General features: G+C 37.7%; 1 protein-coding gene and 1 long non-coding RNA gene across 2 annotated transcripts; both read left to right on the top strand.

The window, feature by feature from the left end:
- Positions 1-503: 503 nt before the first annotated feature.
- Positions 504-23,289, top strand: LOC121389386 (zinc metalloproteinase nas-39-like). The gene is made up of 5 exons (XM_041520987.1): positions 504-560; positions 12,194-12,427; positions 14,251-14,401; positions 20,295-20,500; positions 22,379-23,289. Coding segments are annotated over exons 2-4 (381 nt in total). The 5' UTR covers positions 504-560; positions 12,194-12,198; the 3' UTR covers positions 20,296-20,500; positions 22,379-23,289.
- LOC121389387 lies at positions 7,611-8,833 on the top strand. The gene is made up of 3 exons (XR_005960056.1): positions 7,611-7,958; positions 8,328-8,384; positions 8,751-8,833. It is a non-coding gene; the product is annotated as an uncharacterized LOC121389387 (long non-coding RNA).
- Positions 23,290-25,028: the final 1,739 nt, after the last annotated feature.

Raw genomic sequence — 25,028 nt, 5'->3', positions numbered from 1 at the left:
AAGCGGGAGTTGCAGTGGCGTAGCGTGGGCGGGGCAAAATTCTGAACTAGTGGAACGGTCCACTGGTTAGGGGGCGCAATACTTGCCTTGCCCCGGGCGCTGGCAACCCACGCTACGCCACTGGGGAATTTGGCGCATATCACACACACACGCACGCACGCACACACTTTTTGGCACCTTCTTACGCCCGTGCAGTTGCTTATGATATATTGTTTTCAGGCGCGTAGCGTGATCTGGACCTGGGGGTTTCGAATATGAACCAAGTGGACCCTTTTTCTAGTTTTTTTTTGCACCACCAAGGAACTCCACATGTATAAAGTTTATAAACCTGTATTTTTTAGTTCTGAAAGTGGACCATTTGCTTCAGCGGGGAAGTGGGGTGTGTGTGTGTGGGCCTACGCCCCTGGTTTTAAATCTTGTTTTGGTTGCATTCGACGTTCGTATATAAGTTAACCATACACAGTGGAGGAATTTGCAGAACATAACAGAAATGGCGTTAGAAATACCCTTATTGGTGATTTTAGCTGTTACGCTATCTCAATCGTTTGCTTATAAGACATGTAAGTAACATGGATTAATAATAATAATAATAATAATAAATTCAGTAGTGGCGCATTAAAAACACAATAAAACCCCGGTGTATTTGTAATCTGCACGGAAATAAGTTGAAATGAAATTTAATACCCGCGAAACGAAACATGTTGACTGACAGTTCGAGTCACAGCATTAGGCCCAGCAGTTAAAACTGAAGTTTAATATTTGTCTAAAATTATTAAAAATCAAAACACGTAAACAGCTTTGTCTGCTCAATATAGAACTCGTAACTATTTTGACAGGGGTTAAGGTAAGTAGACTGCTTTTATTTTAATGTTGCGAAGCATTCGAATAATATAGGTGATTTTGGCGTAAGTATTCCAATGACATCGCTTCGCATCTCCTTACAATAACATTAAAGTGTGTGCATGAGGTTTCCGTTTTTAGAACGGTCGAAAAATTCTAATACCAAATTGCTATTAAAAAAAAATCATTTGAAGATTACTCATGCATGTGGCTCTTATTATTATTTTTTTTTTTCTTCTTCTTCTTCTTCTTCTTCTTCTTCTTCTTCTTCTTCTTCTTATTATTATTATTATTATTTTACAATTTTCGAAATACGGATTTGACGTGAAATTACGGTAAGATATGCTATATTTATTGTGTACGAAGCCAAAACAAGGGTGCCAAAAGTGATTGTCGTAGATTTTTAACGGAAAATACAATGTACAGGCAAACCATGATTAATTTCACAGACAATTCATTTGTAATGTTATCAGCTATTGTAATGGACAAACAGCACATAAAGGTGCCTTATAAATGAATAGCTCCAACCTCCAGTCTATACAGGAGCGTCGAAACCAATTAAAGGTTGGTACGGCCATGAAAGCATTTTCTTACCCATACGCTATGGGCAGAGGGAAGTGGGGAAAGAAAAATGATCTTTCCCAAGGGAAAGATAAAACCCCATTTCTTCCCCTAGTTAGGTTTTGACGTCATAAACGGTGTTTCCCTATATCCGGTTAATTGTGTGTAAAAATAGTTTCCATGGTGGCAGTCATGTCAACTAACTTACGTCATCAACGATACATATGTCACAGCTATGACGCAACGCTGTCTCTCTTGTTCTCAACTTGCAAACTTGTTTTTGGGCAATAACTACGATAAATTACTTTCCAACCTTTATTTACCCATAGATTTCCCCCTCATTTTGTCCAGACAGAAATCTTGAAAAATAACACCCAAAACACAACAAAACAAAACAAAAACAAAAAGAACCCATTACAGTGACACAGATTCCACATACTAGATGATAACTATGTCACCTATATATCGACTTTGCTGAGATTCTATAACAAAAAGTAAAAAGGCAGACTGCGAATAATTGCATGTTTTTTTTTTGTTGTTGTGTAACGGGGTAAAAATATATAACACTGTATGTATATATGTTTTATTTTATTTGCTACTTATTTTATAATATTTTATTAATGGGTTATTTCGTTTGTTTTTAGGATATTCGTCGTAGAGAATACCCTATTAGACAACGCCCTAACCTTTCTTTCCAGTCAAATTGGAGTTTAGCCAATGATATTTTATTCTGGTGTCATGTGACATTGGTCACGGCTAGTCCGTGCCACATTCACATTGAACAGCAAGCCATCAACACACGACATAATTCTCAACTATTTCTTGATTATTTTTTCATCTTTTCTGCGACGGTTACACAGGTTTGACTAACATGAATTTATATATTTATATAATTATTGTGCACATTATGTTCCATTATGATTTAAGTATTAACTATTGATAGATATAAAATCATCTGTATTAACTATTGATAAATAAAAATCATAATCTGTATTAACTATGGATAGATATAAATTGATAATGTAGTTGACACTAGGGAAAGGTAGTGGTTATAAGTATTTAAAAGTATATTTAATGTAATTTTAATGTATTTTTAAATATATATTCTTAATTTACTAACTGTAAAGACAATAATTATTAGGGTAATTATATTGTATACAATAACGATAAATATATATAGGTCTAACCATTATATATTTTCGCTTATATTATGATGTTTGTTTATAGGATGAGGAATTGTCATTAATACTCGGCAACCAGTTCGGTCCATAGCCCACAGCCGAGGTGTGTAACTTAACTATTTATAGGTGTTTGGTGTATAGTTTCCAGTAACAACGCACGCATTTTTCGTGTGTTGTTGGTTTCACAAGCGTGTTGGCCAGCGCTTGTCATTTTGTAAGCTGGATCGATGAACCAGTAGTGTATTTATGTTGTATTGAATCAGTGGGTTATGTCCACGGATGAGGTTTTGGATGTATATACATGTTTATTCTGATAACGTATAACTGTTAAGTAATCTATAACTTGGTATCCTTGACGATGTGTATTTTGTAAAGTTGTGAGATGTATAACATTTGCATTGTATGAGGATGACGACACGGTGTTTTACCAATTATATTATATTACATATTTTTATATACTATTTTCAGGACCTTTATTTGACGGTTGCCAAATAAACCGAATCCTACCCAGCATTGTTGTCTTTCTGATTTGAGGGATTTAACCCACTGATTCAATACAACATAAATACACTACTGGTTCATCGATCCAGCTTACAAAATGACAAGCGCTGGCCAACACGCTTGTGAAACCAACAACACACGAAAAATGCGTGCGTTGTTACTGGAACTTTTGTTGCGGAGCAAACAAAGGTAAACAAGGAAAGTAGCTCCACTGTATTTGCCAATTTTGTACCCGATGGTCTTTTAGGAAAAGCCAACGAGGTATCAGTTTTGGTTAATGATCACGTATGCACTGCTCTGTTAGACACTGGCTCGACAGTGTCTACAGTTAGTGAAAAGTTTTACTGTGAGTATTTGTCGGATGAAGAGATTCACCCACTTACTGAACTTTTGAACGTTGAATGTGCAGATGGGGAATCTTTGCCGTATAGTGGTTATGTGGAAGTCTTTTTGGTTTTACAGGGGTTTACTGATAAACCAATGTGTTGTTTGTGCTTAGTGGTTCCCAACAGCGCATACAATGCTACTGTGCCTGTTTTATTGGGGACTAATGTTTTAATTCCAGCTTTGAATGACTGCCGTCATAAACATGGCGAAAGGTTTTTACAGGTTGCAAACTTACACACTCCATGGTATCTAGCCTTTCGTAGTATTGTTTTACAGGACAAAGGACTTTCTAGAAGTAAAGGAAGATTGGGACTTGTTCGAAGTGCACAGAGGAATAGTATGGCCATCTCACCAAACTCTTGTGTTACTCTTTCAGGTTTCATAGACAAGAAGATTCCTTTCAGGAGTACGTGTGCTATGATGGTAGCTGCCGGAGAATGTGTTCAACCTGATTTGGAAGTTGCTCCAGTGGTTGTTAATTACCAGTTTAACTCTGTTGCTCCAATAGAAGTGAGATTGTCTAATGTTACGACTAGGACAGTTGTTATACCACCCAAGGGTTTGTTATGCGAGTTACATGAGGTAACATTGGAAGATGATATTTCATCTGACAATGATATAAACGGTGATTGGTTACTCCAGAAGATGACACTCCCGAAGGAAGGTCTTACTGAGGGGCAACTACAAAGGGGTACAGACCTGATTTTAGAGTATCAGGATGTATTTTCGTCTGGCGACGTTGACATTGGGCACTGCACAAAAGTACAACATCGGATCAATTTGGTTGATGAGACGCCCCATCAAGCAACGCCATCGCCGGATACCTCCATCTATGTATGAAGAAGTCAAGCAACATCTTCGACAATTATTGGTTGCAGGTATTATTCGAAAGTCACATAGTCCATGGGCTTCCCCTGTTGTGATTGCCAAGAAGAAAGATGGTTCACTTCGCATGTGTGTTGACTACAGACAGTTAAACCAGCGCACAGTGAAAGACTCTTATGCCTTGCCAAGAACAGAAGAACTATTCGACTGCTTGTCTGGTTCTAAGTTTTTTTCGGTAGTCGACATGAAGAGTGGTTATCACCAAGTGGAGATAGCAGAGGAGCATAAACCCAGGACTGCATTCACAGTAGGACCACTTGGCTTTTATGAGTATAACAGGATGGGTTTTGGACAGACTAACAGTCCAGCAACTTACCAGCGTCTTATGGAGGATTGCCTGGGGGATCTTTATTTACAGAAGTGCTGTATCTTCATAGACGACCTCATAATTTTTTTCAACCACGTTTGAAGAGCATCTTCAAAGGCTCAAACTGGTGTTTGAACGTCTGAGAGACTACAATCTAAAGTTGGCACCAAAAAAATGCTCATTCTTTCAAGATCAAGTGAAATATCTTGGTCATATAGTGTCAGCTGAAGGAGTTAAAGTCGATCCAGAGAAAGTGGAAAAGATTGTTAATTGGCCAGCTCCATCAAATCCTGATCAACTTCGACAGTTACTCGGATTTATGGGATATTATCGCAAATATATTCCCAATTTTTCAGCAATAGCTCGACCCCTCAACAGTCTTCTTCCACCGACCAGAACCAAACAGAAGAAAAAGTCAAAGATGAAGCGACTTGAGGTTGAGTGGGTGTGGGGTGTAGACCAGCAGATTGCCTTTCAACGACTGAAGGAAGCCTTAACATCGCCACCCATACTTGCCTATGCTGATTACTCTCTTCCTTTTGAGCTTCACACAGATGCAAGTGCGTCGGGGCTTGGTGCGGTTCTTTACCAGGAACAAGATGGGTTGAAGAGGGTTATCGCGTATGCAAGTCGTGGAGTTTCCAGATCTGAGAGGAACTATCCTGCACACAAGCTTGAATTTTTAGCTTTGAAATGGGCCGTCACAGATAAATTCAGTGATTATCTTTATGGTCATAAGTTTGTGGTGTATACGATAACAAATCCCCTCACATACTTTTTAACAACGGCCAAGCTCGATTCCACAGGGCACAGGTGGTTAGCAGCTTTAGCATCCTATGACTTTTCTATTTTGTACAAGCCAGGGAAAAGTAATTCGGATGCTGATGCTCTTTCTCGACTTCCAGGTAGAGGACGATACAGGTGATGCACATTGGTATTACAGCAGAATCCATCAAAGCTATCTCTGCGGCATGTCAAATTCCCTGTTATGTTGAGAGTCTTTGTATGTCAGCTGGTGTCATTGACAATGATGATGAAGAGGGTGCCTCGATAAACAGCATGACGTCCCGAGATTGGAGACGCCACCAGACTGAAGATTCTACTATTGAACCTTTCCTGAGAAGCATGACTCAAGGTAGACGGCCACCATTGCATGCATTACCTCGTACAGCAGAAGCCGTGTCCATGCACAGGGAGCTTGATCACTTTGATGCTGCATAGAGGTGTTCTTTATCGCTCTCGACTACTGTCAGGGGAGAAGAGAAGATGCAATTAGTGCTTCCTACAAAGTTTAGAGACGCAGCATTGCGAGGTTTGCATGATGATATTGGTCATATGGGACGTGAGCGAACTCTTTCTCTTTTGAAAGATCGTTTTTTTTTTGGCCGTTTATGTCCAAGAGTGTGGATGAGTGGGTGAAGAGATGTGGTAGGTGTTTGCGACGTAAGGGTCCAACAAACAGCAGAGCTCCACTTGTAAGCATAACCACCAGTCAGCCGCTTGAACTTATTTGTATTGACTTTTTAACACTAGAAACGTCCAAAGGTGGCTTTCAAAACATCTTGGTCATTACAGACCACTTCACAAGATATGCTCAAGCCGTACCTACAAAGAACCAGACTGCAAAAAACCCACTGCAGAAGTTTTGTTCAATCATTTCTTTGTTCACTATGGTTTTTCCTCAGCGCTTACATTCTGACCAGGGTGCTAACTTTGAAAGTAAACTGTTGAAAGAGGTGTGTGACATTGCAGGTATCAATAAGTCTAGAACAACGCCATATCATCCTATGGGTAATGGCATGACAGAAAGATTCAACAGAACTTTACTGGATATGCTTGGCACCTTGGATCCAGGTAAGAAGGTTGATTGGAAGAGTCACGTAGCACCCTTAGTTCATGCCTATAACTGTACTAGACATGAGTCGACAGGTTTTTCACCATTCTTTCTTATGTTTGGCAGAAATGCACGACTTCCTGTAGATGTTGCTCTGGGGTTGGAATCGATCCAGGGTGAGAAGAACCTGAGTGACTACACAGCAGGCTTGCGCAAAACGATTACTGGATTCTTATGGGTTAGCAGTCAGAGCAGCAGAACATAGTCGACAGCATCAAAAGAAAAACTATGATCTCAAGGTGCGTGGTTCAATCCTACAGATAGGGGATAGAGTGTTAGTTCGTTGCTTGGCGTTTGATGGCAAACACAAGATTGCGGATAAGTGGGAAGAGGATCCTTATATTGTGCAAAACCAGCCGAATAAGGATATCCCTGTCTTTGTAGTTCGTAAAGAGGATGGACACGGTCGATGCAGAACACTGCACAGAAATCTGTTGTTTGCCAATAGGATCTCTTCCGGTTTCCGCAGACGACAAATCTGGAACACTTAAGCCAAAGCCAAAACCACGAACAATACCTGCGGCAAGGATACCTTCACCAGAATCCGATGACGAATTGGACTCGTCAGTAGATGAAGATTATGTTGATCTTTATGGGGATTCTGTAGTGTCGGTTATGGAGTCAACGGTCCCACTAACAAAGGTCAGCACCCCTTCCGCTGCTGACTCAGAATCTGTTAGTACGGTGCGTTCAGGCAGCTCTTCTACAGTAGAAGATGGGGAATCATCTCTAGAAGACGCTGATACAGATCACAGACCTGTTGAAAAAAAGCCAGCAGAAGATGTTCCTTGTTCTGATTCAACTCTGGAATCTGATACCAATTCAAGAAGCCCTATACCGGTTCCCAGGCGATCTACGAGGGAGAGACGTCCTCCTAAGTGGTTCACCCAGGGAGATTTTGTCATGATGCAGAATCATGATTGGAGAGATCGGGCTGGGTTCCTGGCTAACATGGCTTCAAACAGGTTATTTGAACAGATGCCTTCAGACGCAGTGAATGCTGTTTTACAAAATTGTTTTGAGTGCGTCGAAACAATTTGATGTCAAATGACGAGGACGTCATTTTTTAAACTGGGGGGAGTATGTAACGGGGTAAAAATATATAACACTGTATGTATATATGTTTTATTTTATTTGCTACTTATTTTATAATATTTTATTAATGGGTTATTTCGTTTGTTTTTAGGATATTCGTCGTAGAGAATACCCTATTAGACAACGCCCTAACCTTTCTTTCCAGTCAAATTGGAGTTTAGCCAATGATATTTTATTCTGGTGTCATGTGACATTGGTCACGGCTAGTCCGTGCCACATTCACATTGAACAGCAAGCCATCAACACACGACATAATTCTCAACTATTTCTTGATTATTTTTTCATCTTTTCTGCGACGGTTACACAGGTTTGACTAACATGAATTTATATATTTATATAATTATTGTGCACATTATGTTCCATTATGATTTAAGTATTAACTATTGATAGATATAAAATCATCTGTATTAACTATTGATAAATAAAAATCATAATCTGTTTTAACTATGGATAGATATAAATTGATAATGTAGTTGACACTAGGGAAAGGTAGTGGTTATAAGTATTTAAAAGTATATTTAATGTAATTTTAATGTATTTTTAAATATATATTCTTAATTTACTAACTGTAAAGACAATAATTATTAGGGTAATTATATTGTATACAATAACGATAAATATATATATAGGTCTAACCATTATATATTTTCGCTTATATTATGATGTTTGTTTATAGGATGAGGAATTGTCATTAATACTCGGCAACCAGTTCGGTCCATAGCCCACAGCCAAGGTGTGTAACTTAACTATTTATAGGTGTTTGTGTGTATAGTTTCCAGTAACAACGCACGCATTTTTCGTGTGTTGTTGGTTTCACAAGCGTGTTGGCCAGCGCTTGTCATTTTGTAAGCTGGATCGATGAACCAGTAGTGTATTTATGTTGTATTGAATCAGTGGGTTATGTCCACGGATGAGGTTTTGGATGTATATACATGTTTATTCTGATAACGTATAACTGTTAAGTAATCTATAACTTGGTATCCTTGACGATGTGTATTTTGTAAAGTTGTGAGATGTATAACATTTGCATTGTATGAGGATGACGACACGGTGTTTTACCAATTATATTATATTACATATTTTTATATACTATTTTCAGGACCTTTATTTGACGGTTGCCAAATAAACCGAATCCTACCCAGCATTGTTGTCTTTCTGATTTGAGGGATTTAACCCAAATGCTACAGTTGTTTTTTGTTGTTGTTGTTGTTGTTGTTTTTTGTCCTAGGAGATCTTATTGAAGTCGAGATAGGTAACATGTTTATCATCTAGTATATGAAATCGCTGTAATGTTGTTGTTGTTTGTTTGTTTGTTGTTTTTTTGCACAATTTATGTCTGGATAAAATGTGGGTAAAATTTATCAGTAATTAATAGTCAGGGAGCCAAGGCTGGGATTTTTGGTCAAGGTGAACCCTTCTGCTATACTTTTTAAACCATTTTTAATTCTTGCGAAATCCATTGCGAATTTTATATAGAGCACACATTTCATGGGCACCCTAGAATTTTCTATAAAACGTTTTTATAAAAAGTTTTGAAGTAAATTATGGTAAGTTTATCACAAATGATGCAAAATAACAAAATATAATGTTTAGAGTAGCAGGCCCGTAGGAGCCAGTTTTTATTTCGGGACTTTAAATGTCTCAGGTAATAAGCCGAAAACACGCCAGAATCGCTATGAAGGGGTTTAATACTTTTTACTTTTCGTTACGGGGCATCGGGGCATGTGGCGCTCGCGCTGTCGCACAACACATTTTATACAACCATAAAAATGAGGGCCTACGGGCCTGATATTAAATCACGAGGAAAATGTGGGGGGTTTTTGTGTGTGTTTTTAACATAGGTAAACAAAAAACAAGAAATAGGTATTACGTTTCCGGCGACGTCGGGGACGGTGTCAACGTTTACATTTATCTCGAACGTTATACTTTACATTTAGCCCCATTTCTCAAAAACTATTAGTCCTACTACATTGAAACTTGGTTTATAGCTATGCCTATATGTTGTATGTATGTTTATCACAATGCATGTTTTAAACATTATTTCAAAATTTCAGTGTTTAATTAAAGTACTATTAATTAGCATTTAACTCAGTGTTAAGTTTTTGAATATATGCCCATTTTTGCCACGGTACACATTTTGTATCAATGAATCCTAATTTATAGTTACATCTTTGGTTATATGAATGTTTTAAAAACAATTTGAAGTTTATTAAGTTAAAATTTAAAATTTAATTGATTTGCCTTTAACGTGCATTGGGATGAATATCTTATGAGCGACACAGAATAAATTTAAGGTTAGCGAGATATTTAATTCCGAGGAGTTCTAGCTTTTATTGTTGTGTAGGTGTCAATACTCAGATGTAACACTTGTTTAAGAAACGTGTCGTGTGTTATGCAGAGTGGGACAAATAGTACATTTCTGTATATGAAAACGATGCAGTTCAATAAATACTTTTGTAATACTCTTGTAATAATAGTTATGCATCAGCTGTTGTTATTATTTACATTTATTCATTATTTAACTCAAACATTTTGCTAATACTTCTTGTGCTTGTCATTAACTATGATGACACTTAAAAGAACATTATAATTTGTTCACTGAAAACCCCCCAAAAGAGTTTAATATTAAATCCGACAAAGACAGGGCTTGAAATAAGGAAGTAATATGTGATACCTTTTTTAAATAGCAGGGCGAAAGAAGCGTTGTCTTAAAGGGACATTCCCGAGTTTGCTGCATTGTAAGATGTTTCCGACTAATAAAATATTTCAACGATTAAACTTACATATTAAACATATTTTCTTGTTTAGAATATCAGCATCTGTATATTCAATGTGTTTCTGGTCGTCTTAATATTTGTAAGAAGCACAAACTGGATTTTGTCTTCAAATAATTTCGTGCGTACGAAAAAGTAATTTTTAGAAAATAAAATGAAATTCAACCTAGTACCAATATTAGAACGATCAGAAATACGTTTAATATACATCTACTAATATTTTATGCAGAAAAATATATTTGCTATGCAATTACAGTCGTCAAAACGTATCTGTTTGTTGATAACATCTAAAACATTGCAGCAAACTCAGGAATGTCCCTTTAATGTGTGCACTACACTAACAGCGATCTTTATCTGCAGAAAGTGGAACCACTGCGATTCGACATTTATAATAACGCATGCATGTCTTGTACAAAATCGTCCCAGTTATTGATCAGGGCCCCGTTCCACGAAGCGATCTTAGCCCTAAGATCAACTTAAGTTCATAGGATAGCTATGCGCTTAAGGCAATCTTAGGGCTAAGATCGTTTGGTGGAAGAGGGCCCTGTAGCCAACTAGAACAAAAATTACTAACTGTATTTTAAAGAAAATCACGTCATTATTCATAATGATAAAATTCTTAGGTGTATGAATTTATGAAAAGAACACGAGGGCCATTAAATTAGTTTCTACAATATTTACAAAGATCAAAAACGATCAATGTAAATGTATTCAGCGTCAAACTTGGACTGTTTGTTGTATTAGAGCGGAAATATTTGTCTACCGTGTGGTAGTCAGCCATTCCGTGTTTTCGCTTTGTAATGGAGCATGTATGAGGATGTGTAGATTCGTGAAAAATTATTCACGATCCCCGTAGGGGCGAGTTATTTATTTTTCAGGAATCTACACTTCCGAGTGCATTCTCCAACTTAATCCATTATTCATTAAATCAAATTACGTGACTGCTGAATTGACTTCTATGTTGCAATGTTTAATGAAAATATTGGTTAAAATGGCAAAGAATATTTACAAAACTAATAACCCAAAACGATAGGATCCTTTCGGACCTAACCTGAACGATTTGGTCAGGAAATCCTCGGCAGTGGATGGCTGGCATTAAGAGTGATATACGTGCTAAACGTTTAATCTCTGATTTCCGACAATCTTCGCTGTGTTCCGCCTGAATATATCACTAGTATCAGGTTTATAAGACTTAAATTACATAGTTATTTCAAGATGCAGATGTTTGGCCTCGTGGGCTATAGCGTTGTACTTGTTTACAATGAATACGTTCTGTCAGTAGTGAGTTAGAATGTCTGACCTGAATGGATAAAAAGTTCAAATTGCACTGTTTCGCAAGTCTTGCTTCTTGAAAAATAATCTACACCTAGAACAATAGTGTGACATCACAGCTTCACGGGTATGGACTAAAGAGTAATATCTGAGAGCGTTCATAACCCTATAAATGTCCGTCTAACTCCCGGACGGTATAGGAGTACGGGCTCCCATTTGTGTGTGTGTGTGTGTGTGTGTGTGTGTGTGTGTGTCCGAATCAGGATTATAACATTTATTCATGTTAGCATTACTATCAAACAGCTACATAGGGTTGCAAACGAACCACTACGTATTTTTTCAAGGGTTACAACTAATATCGTGGGTAGATTGATGGAAATGGTGAAACAAGGGTTCAGACAAGCTCATTTTGCCCGAATATCTCTTATGTTTTTTTCTCTCTCACGAATTTAAGAATTTTGTCGTACGCTTATGGTGAATGGCTTTTTGTTTACAGATTTCATGGATAAGAATTGCAACAATGACCTTCTGATGAAAGACTCTGGATCCGGATTCTTGGAACTTACTAGCTCATCGCGTTACGATAATAACATGGACTGTTTCTTGGTGTTGACTGCTCCTCCAAATCAGAGGATGCTGGTCCGACTGCTTAAACTGAATTTACATTCGGGCCTTGACCCGTGCAGTGACTGGATGCAGCTGTTCGACGGAGGATCTCCGTTGGATACAGGTGAGGAGAATGGAATGAACGAATGTTTAACGAAATGCCAGCACGAAAAATACATTGGCTATTGGGTGTCAAACTATGATAATGCAAAAATAAAGCGTGGGTCAGGTGAGAAGAATGAGAACGTCTGTGTTTTCTTCAGCGATAACTGTTTTTTAAAGTCACTGGAATACTACATGTTTTAATACCCCTTTGCGGACAATCCGATTTAAAGTATGTATGACACATCTCATCAGTACATACCATGACATCTAATACCTGAAAACACAACTCAACCCTGTGCTTTTATGCACGATTTATGACGTTTCATGTTTTATTAGTTGTAGGATAATCTGCTATGAGACCACCTGTGGCTAAATGGGTTCATAATCAGTGACGTGGCATTGAATATTAGTAACACTGTTAATGTCCTGACACTGTGGTGGGATTGAATATTAGTAACACTGTTAATGTCCTGACACTGTGGTGAGATTGAATATTAGTAACATGGTTAATGTCCTGACACTGTGGTGAGATTGAATATTAGTAACACGGTTAATGTCCTGACACTATGGTGAAATTGAATATTGCTAACACTGTTAACGTCCTGACACTATGGTGAGATTGTATATTAGTAAGACGGTTAACTTCCTGACACTGGTGAGATTGAATATTAGTAACATGGTTAACTTCCTGACACTGTGGTGAGATTGAATATTAGTAACACGGTAGGAAGATGCCAAAAAGTGTGTATGTGTGTGTGGGGGGGGGGGGGGGGGGGGGGGGGGAGAGGGGAGAGGCACGCATATATATTTATCCAGCAATCACTATAAATTGGCAAGATATGACTAGATAAATCTCTATATTTTCGGTCACTGACCAAAAATATAGGTCACGTGACATAAACCCGACTCGAACCGAGTATTTCAGAGTAAATTTTTCAATAAACATACTCATAATCATCTGTTGAAGTACAGTAAATATAAATAACTTTTAGTTTTGCGATAACAATACAAAACTTGAATATTTATTTATGAATTAGAGTTTAGAAACGCTTTGTTAATGTGTCAGAATGTAGCTAGCGTACTCACGTCATGTATCTTGTATGATGTCATGTGGCAAAAGCATTGCTAGGTTGACAATATTCTCTTTGCCTACACAAAACTGGAAAAAATAATGATTTTCCGAATATTCCTGTAGGATTGCAGGATAAAAGAAATAACTGGTTACTGTCTTAAGATATCGGCTTTATCCTGCTCAGGTCAAATAGCGAATGCAGCTCGGCAGAGCCTCGCTGCATTCGCCATTCTAACCTTCACAGGGTAAAGCCGATATCTTCAGACAGTAACCAGTTATTCCATATATATACATATATTTATCACCCATTAAAGGCTTTTGTAGGAGATATCGCTGGCACTATAAAGTAAATTATAACATGGGTTTATGACATGGTTATCATGGGTAAGTTATAGGATAAATATATATATATAAACCATCGCTGCTGGCCCTCCCTACGCCAATGTGTATACATTTGTATATATTTGTGTGTGTTACATTGTGTGTGTGTGTGTGTGTGTGTGTGTGTGTGTGTGTGTGTGCATTATTATATACAATTAATGAAATATGGTTGATAAATTTAGCATTGTTCATTTATTTATTTATGAAGGGATATTATTAAACTTAATTTTATTCTAACTGAATTTTTGTGTGTAATGTATTGTAAGCTGAAAATGTTGCCTATCGGTGTAGTCTACAATGTATCATGCTTTGGAAAATGTCTACGAGAAACCACTAAGTTGCCATATCTTGTTAATAATAATTCTTCTTTTTTCTTCTGTTTTTTTTAGAATTAACAGGCCACCTGTGTGGGGATACTATACCTGGGGAATCTTATGCCTCAACTGGACAGACAATAACTGTGGTGTTTACTAGTGACCATGCCGACAACGATGGTGGATTCATGTTGCTGTTTACTACCTTTTCCATGGGCAATTTATAGTTACTAACTTACTAGTGTTTAATACATGTACATTTAGCTTTCTCATGGGTACATTACACTGTAATCTTTACTAACTACTTATTATTATAATTATCAGAGTGTGTTTCAGTATTGTCAATATTCAAGGTTTCTAGAAGAGGGTAAAACGGGTATGGCGCCATACACAATTGTTTTGCAGATTTTGACAAAATTAATGACTCTTATCATTACTGTTTGATTTTCTTAACCTTAACCCAACCCATTTTCTTTCTGGTTGAGGTCCCCATTACTGTGGTTGCACGCATCACACATATTGCAAATATTCAATTCCATAGCACCATACCCAAAAATATCTTTCTGGCAGAAACTCTGATAATATATATTAAAGTCCGAAACAAACTGTTAACAACTACGATAATTACTCTCCTACTTTGAAGTACCGTTAGATTTTCTCTACTTTTTGTCCAATTATAAATCGTGAAAAAACCCTATTACATTGAAATAGACTGAAACCATACCACCTATATCAACAGTTTTAAGACATCCTAGAACAAAACACATTAAATTTTGAGTATTTGAACAGACAAGATCATGAATCAGTGTCATATTTGCAAAAAAACCAACAAAAAACAACAACACAATAATAATTTAAAAAAATTTTTTGACCCACAACCTAACTCGGCACGTAAGAAATAAACATGGATTCTTGGAATCTGAAAATAAACCTCTCCATCAGCAGCAGCAACAGCAGCAGCAGTAACAGCAGTAGCAACCTCTAAGGTTGTTACATCCGTTCACCATGATCGTGTCGGGACCTACTTCGTATGGAAAGATATTTTTGATATACAGACTGCCAAGGGATGGTAAAATCTTCCCACCGTCTCAACACATCATCTGGCTATACAAACGATGGCAGCCCCTCTACAACATCATTAGGGTAATCGTTCCAGTGAAATTTGTTAAAGGCATACCTTAGAATTTGGAAAATGATCGTTATTTGGATTCCAGAGTCAGAAATCTCATCGTGTTGGACAACTTGATGTGTATGGCTAATAAAGATTCTCGCATCACTGACCTGTTCTCAGAAGGAAGTCACCAGAGAAACCTATCGGTGATTGCCATCTACCAGAACCTCTATCACAGCAAACACCCTACACAGAGAAGAAACTGCCATTACCTAGCGCAGTTCAACAACCCCATCGACAAGCAGCACGTTCTGACGTTGGCACAGTAGATGTTTCCGGAAAACAATCGTCATTTGATGCAACGGTTTGTGGAAGCTACCCACAGGCCCTACGGACAGATCTTGGTGGACTTGAAACCGACCACGCCCGAACATTGGCGCCTTTGACCTAGTGGTTTAGAGACGGGATGGTCTGAATGGTATAAAAGTACAAACGTAACAGCTCACTATGCAAATCTTGCAAAGGAACGCATTCAAGAGAAAACTACCAGGCATACCCACCTACGAAAGTGACGACGGAGAAGATAATGAGGTAGAACCCTATCTGAAAAAAAAAGTGAAGAGGATGCAGTCGTGTGATACTTGTGGTGTGGTCTTTAAAGACTGGAGTGACTTGCAGTGACATCTGCGATTTAAAACGTGCAAGGAGGAAAATGACGAGTCGTCACCCGATCTGAAAAACGAAGGTCTACATCTGATGATCGAGCGTGAATTCGACATCAATCGTGACTACTTCGAAAGCAAGAGGAAATGCTACGAAGAAAAAAAAAAACATGTCCCAAGATGCAATCGAAAGAAACATGAAGACATTGCAATGGAAGTTAGTTAAAGACAATTACTCAGTTTTCTGACATATATGCATTACTTTAACAAAGGCCCCAACACGAACACAATTTTACAGTTTGTGAATCCCAACAGAGATGCGAGACCAAAAATGTGTTAAATTAAATCAGTATTGTTCCTGGATCAGCGAATATTTGGATAAAGTAAACTATGACGATACCGATGATGATTCCAGTACTGATGAAGAGAAATGATCACTAATAATAATATTCACATATCGTCTCTAAGGTCTCTCGATGTAACCCAATGTGGGTCCATTATTCATGTGTAGGTGTCTCTAGGGAGACCAGTCACTGTAATTTAGAAATAAATGAAAAACCAAACCAAAATGTCACTAGTCCACACAAGTCCCTCTCGAATCGAATGACGGATGGATGTAGGCTTGGAGTTTTGTTTTCATTACAATATACTGCAAATGATTGAAATATACTACTCAATTTCGCTAGGAATATTGGGAAAGACATGTCAAGTAAAGTAAATGCATTTATTGTATTCAAGCTAGTGCACCACGACTGGTATATCAAAGGCCGTGGTATGTACCACCCTGTCTGTGGGGTGGTGCATATATAAGATCCCTTGCTGCTAATCGAAAAGAGTAGTCCATGAAGTGGCGACAGTGGGTTTCCTCTTTCAATATCTGTGTGGTCCTTAACCATATGTCTAACGCCATATAACCGTAAATACAATGTGTTGAGTGCGTCGTTAAATAAAACATTTCTTTCTTGCTTTCTTTATTGTATTCAATGGATGAAATATTTATCTTCAGTCATGCATAATTGTGGGGATGTATGGACCATTTAAACTATATAGTCTCATTGATCGTTACACAAATTTTAGATGTGCACAAATTGATCATCATGACATATATTTAATACACCCCTAGCAAAGGTTGAGTAGTATATTATAAGACGGGTGTTCAGGGTAGCATTGAACCATTCATTTGGCAATATTACACAATCTCTGTATTTTTAATAGTTCTAGCTTACATCCACACATTGACAAAAACAAAAACACAATACATCTTTAAAGGAATACTACAAATAAATATGTGTATTCAAATCAATTAATCTTTTTTTTTACAAAGTACATGATTACTTTCAAAGCATAAATAAGGACATTCTGCTTGAAAACACTTCTTAACATAACAAAGAAACTTTCAATAAATAAAAATGTCTTTAAAAATGTACTATTTAAAAAACTGTTTCTTCTTAGGAAACGAACTCAATACCCCCTAAGAAAAGGTATTAAATAGTTTTGTGTAAAAGTGTTTTGGAAATAACAACAACAACAACAACAACAAAAATTATAATATAAATTTTGTGTGAAATTTACAAATCAATCGGCTCAAAGATAAATACTTGTAGTACATTTTATAGTGCAGAATTCGACTGATTACATAAAAAAAAACACGTATAAAGAAAAAACACGAATAAAGGAAGAAAAGAAAAGAAAAAACCTGATAATATTTCCTTTTGGAAAAGGCCACCAGGTCGGCGTGCGTATTCCATTTCTGGCGAATGAAATGTTATACACTGTTTCTACGTGACACGCGATTCTGATATCCCAATTGTGTCGATTGACATGTGTACTGTTCCGTGAGGACAAAATGCTAGATTTATTAGATTTTTTTTTTTCAAGTTTCGCAATGCCGTCAGGATATAAACATGTTTCTGTGTGGGATTTGATGTGTGTTGCATTTGTGATTTGGCAAGTGTTTAAAACATTTACTTGTATTTATAAAGGTTTATATATAAAATTAAAATGTTTTAAATGTACACGATGTTTTACGTGCACCGAGAACACGTCTGGGTTGTAGTTTAACATGCCGATGCAATTATCGCCACTGATACAATGTTTCAACTTCAAGATGCTGTGCTAAAGTTTAAACTCCAATATTTTGTTATAGTCATAATAAATTGTAATAAGTAACAAACTAATCGATCCGACACCTTATCTTAGCGGTTTTAATTAATTTAAAAAACCAAAACATTCTGTTCTCGAATGTTAAGAGGGATTTCCAGGGGTTAAATATAGTACGTACACTGTTGTCTTCCACCAAGAATGATAGATATATTTATATACGTATTGAACTGTGACGTTACGTTTTCATTCGGTTTTCATCTAAAATCATTTGGGGGGTTTTCTTCTAGTAAATGAAAATATTTGGTTGTAATTTTCATAGGTTTTTCAGCGCAAGGTATTATTTTTATATTTCAAAGCAAAAAGTAATATTTTTAACGAGAATCACTATTAATGGAACTGATAAATCCCTTTAATAGGTAATTGCGATGAATGCTAGACATAAAAAATAAATAAATTTCTAAAATCAATACATACAACAATTGGTGTATATGATGTTCAGTATAAGCCTATTATATCCCTATTCGACTGATCCAGCAACAAATCTTTTATCTGGCAATGCCGATGTCAAAATGATCCAAACGAATCTTCTTTCTAACAGTGACGAAGTAATTATTTTTCTCAAAAGATCCAAACGAATCGTCGTTCTTCTAACAGTGACGTAGTAACTGACGCAGTTGTCGAATAACAATCAGGTGAACCTGGTGCCGTTGTCGAATAACAATCAGGTGAACCTGGTGCCATTTTTTTACTCATCGGGCCAGTATTAAGTAGATCAGGGCCGGGTCAGTAGGTCGAAGCCGAGTCAGTATGACACTGGCCCGTGTCTAGAGAACGGGAAAATAGGTCAAGGTCACAGGGAAAGTAGGTGGAGGTCACGGAAAATATGCCATGGCCCCATATAGGCCCCGTTACTACCAGGAATATAAAACTACAGGTTTAAATAATGTCCTCTCCGGGTTGCAGTTATCTCTAGCTCATGGTGCAGTTAATACTGCATTACCTTGTAGTACTGTTCATTTGATTGCACATAGGTACTGTAGTGTTGTTCACCTGTTTTGACATTGATATGTTATGCTGTGGTATGTTCAGTTCCTCGAGTTCCTTCCTCGCGGATTACATTGTAGTCATCACACAACTCCTTCCACATGTCAAGTTTTTGTGCCATCTTAAATGCATTCACTTTACTCACTCTTTAATTCCATCCCCATAGGTACATTGTGTTGTAGGATACCAAAGGCTGTGGTATGAACTGTCCTGCAGGGCTCATACTGGATATAATTTTCTCACCACACAGGCTTTCTGCCAGAATATAATTTGAGGGTACATAATTAACTTTTTTTTTTACCATAACTGCCACAACTAGATGTTTATGTGTTTGGTTGTTTTGAAATTGGACATTCCATTCCATGTGCTTTGACTAACATTAAACAGCAGTTCTCTTAGTATCATCTATCTAATAAAAATTAAAATATATCCTTAATTTCCAAGATTTTATGGTAATTAATTTTACCTTCTGGCAGTAACACTGGTGGAATATTCCCTTGAAAATGATTTAAAAGTGGCTAATTAAACCAAATTGTTAACCAAATATGCTGTGGTTTCGTCGATTAAATATCATTTTCCTTTTCTAGTTTCCACTGTGTAATTTTTTTGCACTTTTATATGTTTTCAGTGCAGGGTTAATGTCGCAGACCCCACTTTATAAACATTCTTCACTGTTACGTATTTTTTAACGTTATAGTCGTGTTTGACTATTGACATCAGACATAACTTACATTTTATTGTTTAGAATGTCCATTTTCGAATATCCAAAGTGTTTTGAGTCATCTTGGTGTTTGTAATACCACTAAATGCTTTTTTCCCATGTTTTGCAACGCATGTACATTTGAGAAGTAACGGTTATAGAGTCGAGTCTAGTAATGTTTTCATTTCCATTGTAACTTTATACAACTGGTTTTAACAATATTTATGCCGTTCAAAAAACAAACAACAACAATAATAATAATAGCCTAATAAATTGAGATCTGGGGATTAGCCAACAGTCATTAGCCAATATTAAGGCCTATTCCCACATTTTACAATAAGCATATTTTACAAGCAACAAAATAAAAGATAATAATTATAGCTTGTTCCAAATTTATTAACAACGAGGTGAAATAGGTTTGTAGATTAACCAAACTTGGTGTCCAGTTTCACGGGCTGAAACTAGGGTTTGCTACTTTAACTGTGTGTGTATTTTTCAGAGCCGTGTGAAGTATCTGACTTCAGGTGTGACAACGGCCGCTGCATCCCCGGTAACCTGGAGTGTGCATTGCACGACCACTGTGGAGATGGCTCCAACCTCTGTTCTGACGTTATGTGGATTGTCAAAGGCTGCGTCTCAGGCTTTGTGGTTATTGTGGCGATTGTCATTGTGACCTATGTATTTATGAAACGCCAAAAACGGAAGGTGAAGGCAATTTTAATTTTGACAGACATAGATAATACTAAACGGGTTTCCGTGAGATAGCATGTATATTACAACGAGTGTGTTTTCATTCGTCAATCACGAGTGGAGCCGGTTTATTCTAGTAGCAACTGTAACACGTGCTACCGTCCCCGCGCTTCAGGGGCCCCGCGGTGATCTGTAAATTCCTCTCCCCCCCCCCCCCCCCCCCCCCCCCCACCACACACACACACACATCATTTTCTCCCTCTCCCCGATGGATGTTGCAAAATATATATCCTGGGAAGGGGGAACCTCTGTTATTTGTGCTACAGGCCCCGCGGATTCTTAAGCCAGCTCTGGGGATGTACGATCGAAATCACGGGTTTTAATATAAACGGTCTTTTTTGAGAACGAGTATAGTATTCTACGTATTACAACACACCGCACATCAATGATACTAATCGGACTGAATAACTTCCATCATAACTAAACGAATCGTGGAAATGCGCAGACCTAATGCTGCCTCCGAATGAGTTCGTAATTACTGTTTCGACAACTTCCGCGATGAAAATAACGTCCGAAACGCGCCGGAGCTCGTATTTCCGACTTGTAAGCATGGAATAAAAATTTAAAAAAGCCAAGCGACCTTCATATTTTAAATTTAGAAGAGATATGTCGACAAAATAAAGCATGCACCTAAATTATTCAACAAAACTAGTGGGAAACTAGATTAATACTTGTTCGTACCATTTCTATTGGAAATATTTTATTTAATAATGCACCCAACACATTATATTTACGGTTATATGGCATCGGACATATGGTTAAAGACCACACAAATATTGAGAGAGGAATAATATTATGCATTTTAATTACGGGTGTAGCAGAATTATTTTTTAAACAATTTTAATATTAACTAGGTAAAACCTAAAGGCGAGAGCAATTGAGATAAATCACACACACACAAACACAGAGAGATAGAGAGAGAGAGAGAGAGAGAGAGAGAGAGAGAGAGAGAGAGAGAGAGAGAGAGAGAGAGAGAGAGAGAGAGAATCAGAGACAGAGAAAACACACAGCCAGAGAGAAACTCTCACACACAAACACACACACACACACACACACACGCGCGCGCGCCAGCAAGCAAGCAAGCAGCTCTCATATGATAATCCAGGGAAGGAGTAGAACCCACAGTTAAAGTCTGTTTTATGTAATGACACCATTAGAGCACATTGGTTTATTAATCATCGGCTATTGGAAGGAAGGAAGGAAGGAACTATTTTATTTAACGATGCACTCAACACAGTTTATTTACGGTTATATGGCGTCGGAATCGGCTATTGGATGTCAAATATTTAGTACATTTGACATAAAGTGACTCGTAGCGTGGAAACCAGCTATATTTTTCCATTGATAGCAAGGGATCTTTTATATGGACCAAGCAGGATAGCATATACCATGGCCTTTGAATTACCAGTCGTCGTGCACTGGCTGGAACGAGAAATAGCCCATGTCGCCCACCGACGGGGATCGATCCTAGAACACATTTTTAAGAATGTCTGCAATATCCTTTTGGAAAAAGGGATTAGGCTGTCTCTATCATGACATTAATTATAAGAATTGACAGCTGGTATTTTTACAATTATTAGAATATGATTCGAAAGATGTATTAAGATCTACGTGGAGTCAAACTATGTGGCACAGTCGATCAGCTAAGATGAAGTCATGACCTCTCAAAAAACGTATTCTACATTGTATTTTATACATGAGAGATTTCTCATAGCATTACTGTATCCTACAACATGCACATTGCTCAACCTGTACATTGCCTAAGCGACTCTTTCAGCAACTCTTTCAGCATCCAGCCGCTTCTGTCGTTAACTATTCAGTTTCTCCTTTCAGCGTGCCGCGCATGGTGGTCCCGGCACCCAGTCCATTCCTCATCGACGTCGACGCCGTATTAAGCCAGCGCCTCAAAGAAATCCACGCCAACCAGTAGATGAAAAGAGTCCACTCCCAGATATTGATGACTATTGAATAACCACCTCTTACAGGACATGCAGCTCAGCCAGCTCCTACAGGAAACTCAACTCAGCCAGCTCCTACAGGAAACTCAACTCGGCCAGCTCCTACAGGAAACTCTACTCAACCAACTTCTACAGGAAACTCTACTCGACCAACTCCTACAGGAAACTCTACTCAACCAACGCCTACAGGAAACTCTACTCATCCGGATCCTACAGGAAATTCTACTTGGCCAGCCCCTACAGGAAACTCTACTCATCCAACTCCTACAGGAAAATCTACTCAACCAACTCCTTCTGATTATTCGAAAGTCACCAATGCCTCAGATGAGAAACCAGTGGAATAGAAAATTTAATACATTGTTTAAGCTGAAATTAGATTTACCTGGGGTTGTTGAAGAGTGTTGGTTTTTGTGGGGGGTTTTCCCCGGCTTCCACATGTTGTCCATCATCCTCTATCTTTTCGTTCAGTATTCCGCTGTCTGCCAGATACAATCAGTAAATAATTATTATTAGTTTTGAGAGGCTGTAAATAATAAGTTTTTCAGGCAAGTACATGTTCTATTTTAGGTATCCTGTAGGAAATGCATTAAGGATAGTTTAGGTTAGTTTGTAAGTATTGATATCTCAGTCGTTCAGAAACAGTAACAACTGAAAGGTCTTTCATTTAAATGTTTTTTGTTTAGCCAGTCATTTATCTGGGACTAACCGGCCTCGGTGGCGTCGTGGTAGGCCATCGGTATATAGGCTGGTAGGTACTGGGTTCGGATCCCAGTCGAGGCATGGGATTTGTAATCCAGATACCGACTCCAAACCCTGAGTGAGTGTTCCGCAAGGCTCAATGGGTAGGTGTAAACCACTTGCACCGACCAGTGATCCATAATTGGTTCAACAAAGGCCATGGTTTGTGCTATCCGGCCTAGTGGCAAAGCGCTCGGTCGATTGTCCCCGTCTGTGGACACATTCGGCTATTTCTCGTTCCAGCCAGTGCACCACGACTGCGACTGGTATATCAAAGGCCATGATATGTGTCATCCTGTCTGTGGGATGGTGCATATAAAAAATATCCCTTGCTACTAATGGAAAGATATAGTGGGTTTCCTCTGTAACACTACATGTCGAAATGACCAAATGTTTGACATCCAATAGCCGATGATTAAAACATCAGTGTGCTCTAGTGGTATCGTTAAGCAAAACAAACAAACATTTACCTTTCTTCCTACGTCAAAGAAAACTGAAATTTACAACAACAACAACAACAACAACAAAAAAAGTAGGTTGGGACGGACTGAGGTATTTATGTCTATCCACAATATCTAATTATATATCTTTGATGTAGAAATACTCTGTTTTATTTACTGGTTTTAAGCCAAAAATAATTATGTTTGACTTCTCAATATTTATTTTTAGTTTCCGATTATCGCAGTATTCTGAAACACGTGATTTTTTTATGTCGTCCAAAGATGCTGCCAAAATAACTCTATCATTAGCATAGAGTAGCATTATAAATTATAATAAATAGATCAGTATTATGTTCGTATTCTAATTTACTTCCTTTTCATTGTTGATCGTCTAGTAAACTTTCTAAATCATTAAATATATAGGTTGCATAGTACCAAAGAAGAGAGTTCCGTGTCAAAGTTCGTCAAATATTTACGGAGTAAAAGCAGCTGTGAGTGTGATTGGTAGTAATATCTGACATTGATTATTTGTGTAAATACTGTTATCCATTGACAATAAATAAATACACTTTTATTTGTTATACAGTTGTTATGCAGTATATACCAGAGGTTGAAACTAATGCGGGGTACCCCGGAAAATGGAACTACAATTTTCAGCAAAAATGATGGTTGTTATTAAAATCATTAATTAAATCTCTTAAATGATACGTGACCCTCCATTTTCTTGCAGGTAGATTAGATGTGAGGTGTCACACTTTCTATTGCTGTACTTCCTGTGTGTGTTGAAACGCTGCTTATATATCAGTTTTATTAGTAAACCGTAACATTATCGGCAATAGGAATTGATTTGGTCTATTAGAACCTATAGCGAATAGTATTAATGAAATATTGTCGCCTTGGCGTACACCATTTTGACATAACTTTTTTTAAAATTGCAGCATATTCGTTATTGTCACCAACACGTGATTTAATACCTTGGTATATATTATAAACAATTCTAAGAAATTTACCGTCCACATATTTTAGTTCTGACGATTCGAGTAAGACCTGGGGCGGATCTAGAGGGGGGGTCCAAGGTGTCCGGACCCCCCCCCCCCCCCCCCCCTCAAATTTGAGAAGTGCCTCTTTTATTTATGATTTTTAGGTTTTTTACAAATTTATTTTTCAATAGTGCCTTTTCATAATGTTATGGTGCCCTTTTTGTCTTGGACCCCCCCCCGCCATCAGAAAAGCTGGATCCGCTTCAGAAGACATTATTCATTTATTTAAGATGGATGTAAAATGTTTTCCAAAACAGCTTATACAGTGGAACTTGCCCAAACCGGATCACCTTGGGACGCTAAAAAA

Source organism: Gigantopelta aegis, chromosome 14, assembly GCF_016097555.1.
Source record: "Gigantopelta aegis isolate Gae_Host chromosome 14, Gae_host_genome, whole genome shotgun sequence".
Taxonomy (NCBI): Eukaryota; Metazoa; Mollusca; class Gastropoda; order Neomphalida; family Peltospiridae; genus Gigantopelta; species Gigantopelta aegis.
The sequence above is the reverse complement of the archived record's forward strand: the minus strand, read 5'-3'. Positions and strand labels throughout refer to the sequence as shown.